A 4,340-nucleotide genomic window follows, 5' to 3' on the forward strand; every position below is an offset into this window, starting at 1 on the left:
GGGGGACGCTTGGGGGCCCCGGAGGGGTTGGTAGTGTTAGCGTAGCCGGGCTCACACAAGGTGGGGTGGGGTGGGGGGGGGGGAAGAAGAGGCCCCCGACAGTGTAGGGAAGGTTCGGTCGGTCGTCGGGGGGGAGGGGGGAACCCGGATGGGGGAACCAGAAAGGTCGATGGGGGGGCCAGAAAAAGATTGGGCCCCGCATCTGTCATGTGGGTGGGGGGTCGGGCCGGGGGGCACAGGGAACAAAGGGCAAGAAACCGCTTAGGGCGTCCTAGGCACTCCCAGACTGGGCGAACAAAAGAGACACAGAACAAGGAACAGGGGAGAAGAGACAAAATGGTCCTTCGTTTCAAAAACGTGTATATCATAGACGTCAATGTGCTGCTGTTGTAAATGCATTATGAAGTGTGAAGTAAGCCAGCATCATGATCAAAGGGCAAATAATTAAAGAAACAAAATATGCACGTGGCAAAAAACATGCTACAGTATTTATTGTAGGATGCGGTGATGATTGTGTAAACACATATACTATACACACAAGTAGTACAATGTCACATTTACAATCTAACAAGGTTAAATCATACTGGCCAGTTCATATATTCAGGGAAACAAATCAGCTCAACATTAGTAAATTAAGATGTCTGATCACTGTTGTGTCTGTGTTTGCAACAATAATGTTGTAATGTACTGTATATAAAACTACTACGAATTAATGTTTTTAAAGCCTGAGTATCGGTGATGCATCAGGAATTTTTCCCACCCTACAGTAATACTATAGTAGTACAACAAAGGAGTCCTCAATAAAATTAAGATAGATAATTACTGACAGTCTGCTTCACAATGATTATAATGTCATAAAAAAAGCTTTTGTCACCACATTATTTGTATTATTATATTTTGGGTTCCATAATTATTTTGGTATCCTTCCCCATCATGTTCTTTTTGTATTCTTCTCAGGTTTCAGTAAGATATAACCATTTTGAAATGAAAATACAAAAGAGCAGTCCAAAACTGGAGGCCAGAAAGCAAATATCTCCACAGCAACGCTGAACTTCCCAGGAGAGCTGACATACGCTGGATAAAAGTGATCCAGACGGCGCAGAATATCAGCATGCTAAGGTGATAAATTTGGCTTCATTAAATTATCAGCAGTTTCCGGCGCAAAGCAAAATGAAACATAACATGGCCAGAAGTCCTACTACCCAGTACAGCCCAAAAACCTACAGCTGAGCCCAGAGCACACTCTAAGATGATTTGGTCCTTAGATTGATCAAATTTTTAAATGGAAAGGAGGAAAATTGTTAACCAGAGGATACATATGATAACTTGTATAACAGTGAAGCCCACAACAGTAAGTCTCTGCTGTGCAGGCCCAAACCATTTCATAACTTACTACCTGGAAGTGTGGCCCGAGAGCCATTAACACCACTATAGTTTTCCCCAGACACAAGAGATACAGAGAACAAAGGTGATGCCAAATGCTGTGTGTCGCCGCTTGCAGGACCACTCAGAGGGCCGCCTTGAAGTCAGAGAACACAGGAAACACAGATCAAGGAGAAGAGCAGCAGGAAGCTCAGCTCAGAGTTGTTGGCCCTGACAATAGAGTTTTCCTGTACCTGAAGAAAATGAATGCCACACAGCAGTGATGCATGTTCCAAATAAGGATGCTGCAGTGAGCAGCGCTCCCATAGTCTCGTCATATGATGAAACTCCGCCTCCTTCTCACACAAGCATCTCTTCTTTCTCTTGACCAGAACTCAGGGTGGCATCGCACACAGGTATGGAATCGAAAAAATAGCATACAAACAGAAACTACATAATTACCAGTTAATTGATAGCCTCATGACAGGTATCATCATGAAAGATTTCAATTTACAAGATGCATAAGTAATACCTCATTTTTTAATGTACGTATTTTAAGGGTATTTTAAGGCGCACAAAAATTGCTCACTAGCGTCCTCTACAAACTTAAATAATTTACCCCCAGCAGTATGTTTATGTAGACTCTAAATAGTAGTACACATAGGAAGCATGTCAAGATATACATAAAAACTTATTGGCATATCCTAAACCAACAGGAAGTCCTCCATTTTTGGCCATTTCGACATATCGTACTTAAAACAAACTCATCTTGGAGTTCATCGCTAGACTTCAAATTTGGTCTGCGCCATCTAAAGACTTTCAGATGAAAAAGTATTAAAAGAAAAACTTTCCATCATAGGGCATGGCCGTGGGCGGTCATTTGTGAGTTTCCCCATCAAAGCAGGAGAGTGTGAACTTGAGTTACATTGTCCAATTGGCTCAAACTTTTTAGGATTCATCAGAGTCCACCCGAGGACATAGAAGGCCAATATATATTGGCATTGCGCCCTTAGTGGCAAAAGAACTATACCTAAAAGTAAGGCTACTATTTTAACAAACTCCTTGGAGATTTCATCCGATGGACTCCAAATTTGGTCTGTACTATCTCAAATCCTCAAAGATGGAAACTTATCAAAAGAATAACATTTATTGTCACAAAATCGGCATCTGCCAGTTACCCGAGGCCCGTCATTTTCAGGGCTGCTGCACAACACATTTTCATCCTCTCAAAGCTCATAGCAGATTCGAGAGATGTCCAAACCTCAAAAGCTGAGTCCAAAGCTATCTGCATGCTCAGTAACCAGTGAGTAAATACTGTAGGCATTTTATGTAATTTGAGTGAGCTGACCCTTTAATGACATTGATTACATTTTATCAATAGCACTACACCTGTAATGTTGCTCATTTCTCCCTCTCACATCTTAAACAGTCATAGCAGCAAATTTGACTGTACTATCTCAAATCCTCAAAGATGAAAACAATTAAAGAAAAAAAATTATGGTCACAAAATCGGCATCTCCAGTTACCCTGAGGGCCTGTCGTTTTTAGGGCCTCTGCACAAACACATTTCATCCTCTCAAAGCAGTCATTGCAGGTTCAGAGAAGAGATGTCCAAACCTCAAAAGGGTCCAAAGCTATCTGCATGCTCAGTAACCACTGAGTAAATACTCTGGATTTATGTAATTTGAGTGAGCTGACACTTTAATGACATTTTATCAATAAAACACACCTGTAATGTTGCCATTTCTCCTTCTGCGCGATCTTAAACAGTCATAGCAGCAGACAGGCTTTCCTTTCTGGAGAACCTTGCGAGTTCCTGGAGGACATTTCTCACTGCAAACTGACAAAGCACCTGTATGAACAAAACACTAGAAAAATATATTGGTATTCACAGGAGTTTTCTTTGCAAGCTTCTATTAATTTATGCTGAAAACCAAGCATTAGATACAAAAACTATAACTAATACAACTGTAGCATTGACATAAACTGTTAACAATTACAGTGATCACAATTTGACTACCTGTTGTGTTTCGTGCCCAAATTAAAGACTTATTTTCCAGATGCAGTTTTTTCTCTGCAGGTAGAGATGCATCATGAAGACCAACTGTGACAAAGTCACAATGCCATGTTCTGGGTTGCTGCCAGTTTATAATTCAACTTTGCTGCTAGGTCTCCATTCTCTAAAGTAAACATATCTCCTTCCTTAGTTTGAACTGAATGTTTTTATCTGTTGTAAAATCTATGAGACATGTATTCATACCATTACCTATAAACACGCAGGCCTATTGGCTCAATAGCATTATATAAAAGATGACAATCATCATTTATTTTCAGAATTGAAACATTTTCTTGTTAATGTGACTTAGTTTAAAACTATATGAAATGTTGATGTGCTACTCACCGTAAATGGATTTAGCTGCACCTTGTGTTACAGGTGTTGTTCAGCGAGAATATTATGAAGTGCATGGGCCCAGCATACCCCTTTATAGACATTGTAAAAGATAGGCATGAGCGACATATCAGTGAAGCTGTTTTGTACTCCAGTCAGATCTTCATGGCCAGTACATTCTTCTGATTCTCTGCTGGAGAGTTTGACTGTTTGAACTACAGTTAAATAATGTCTCCCAAAACTCTAAAAACATTTCATTACTAAATGAATTGAGCGGCTTCACATCCAACATGAACTCTCTCATTCCACTGACATGTGCTTTGGGGATGGACAGGCCTATGGCACCATCTAGCATGTGATGCCTATCCATAGCTGCAGTTTGGGAATCAGAGATCCAGGCCTCAGTGCCTACCCACTGGTAACCAGTCAGGTTGTGTAGAAACAGCTGTTGTACTAACGCAATAATATCAGTGGGGGAGAGGAAAGTGACAATCACCTTGGAAGTGGAAGCCTTGATAATGTCAATTATCTTTTTAATTTTGTCAGGTGGATCTGTTTTAAAGAAAGCTACAGAGTACTCTAGACAGAT

General features: G+C 40.7%; 1 protein-coding gene across 1 annotated transcript in view; it reads right to left on the minus strand.

Moving 5' to 3' along the window:
• The window catches only part of LOC116685682 (extracellular calcium-sensing receptor-like), an 8,376-nt gene that overhangs the window by 3,405 nt on the left and 631 nt on the right, over positions 1–4,340 (minus strand). Inside the window, 1 exon segment of the mRNA XM_032510616.1 lies at positions 3,971–4,340. This exon segment is cut by the window's right edge and continues 206 nt beyond it. Within this exon segment, the coding sequence (XP_032366507.1) occupies positions 3,971–4,340 (370 nt within the window).

This window comes from Etheostoma spectabile, chromosome 3, assembly GCF_008692095.1.
Source record: "Etheostoma spectabile isolate EspeVRDwgs_2016 chromosome 3, UIUC_Espe_1.0, whole genome shotgun sequence".
NCBI lineage: Eukaryota > Metazoa > Chordata > Actinopteri > Perciformes > Percidae > Etheostoma > Etheostoma spectabile.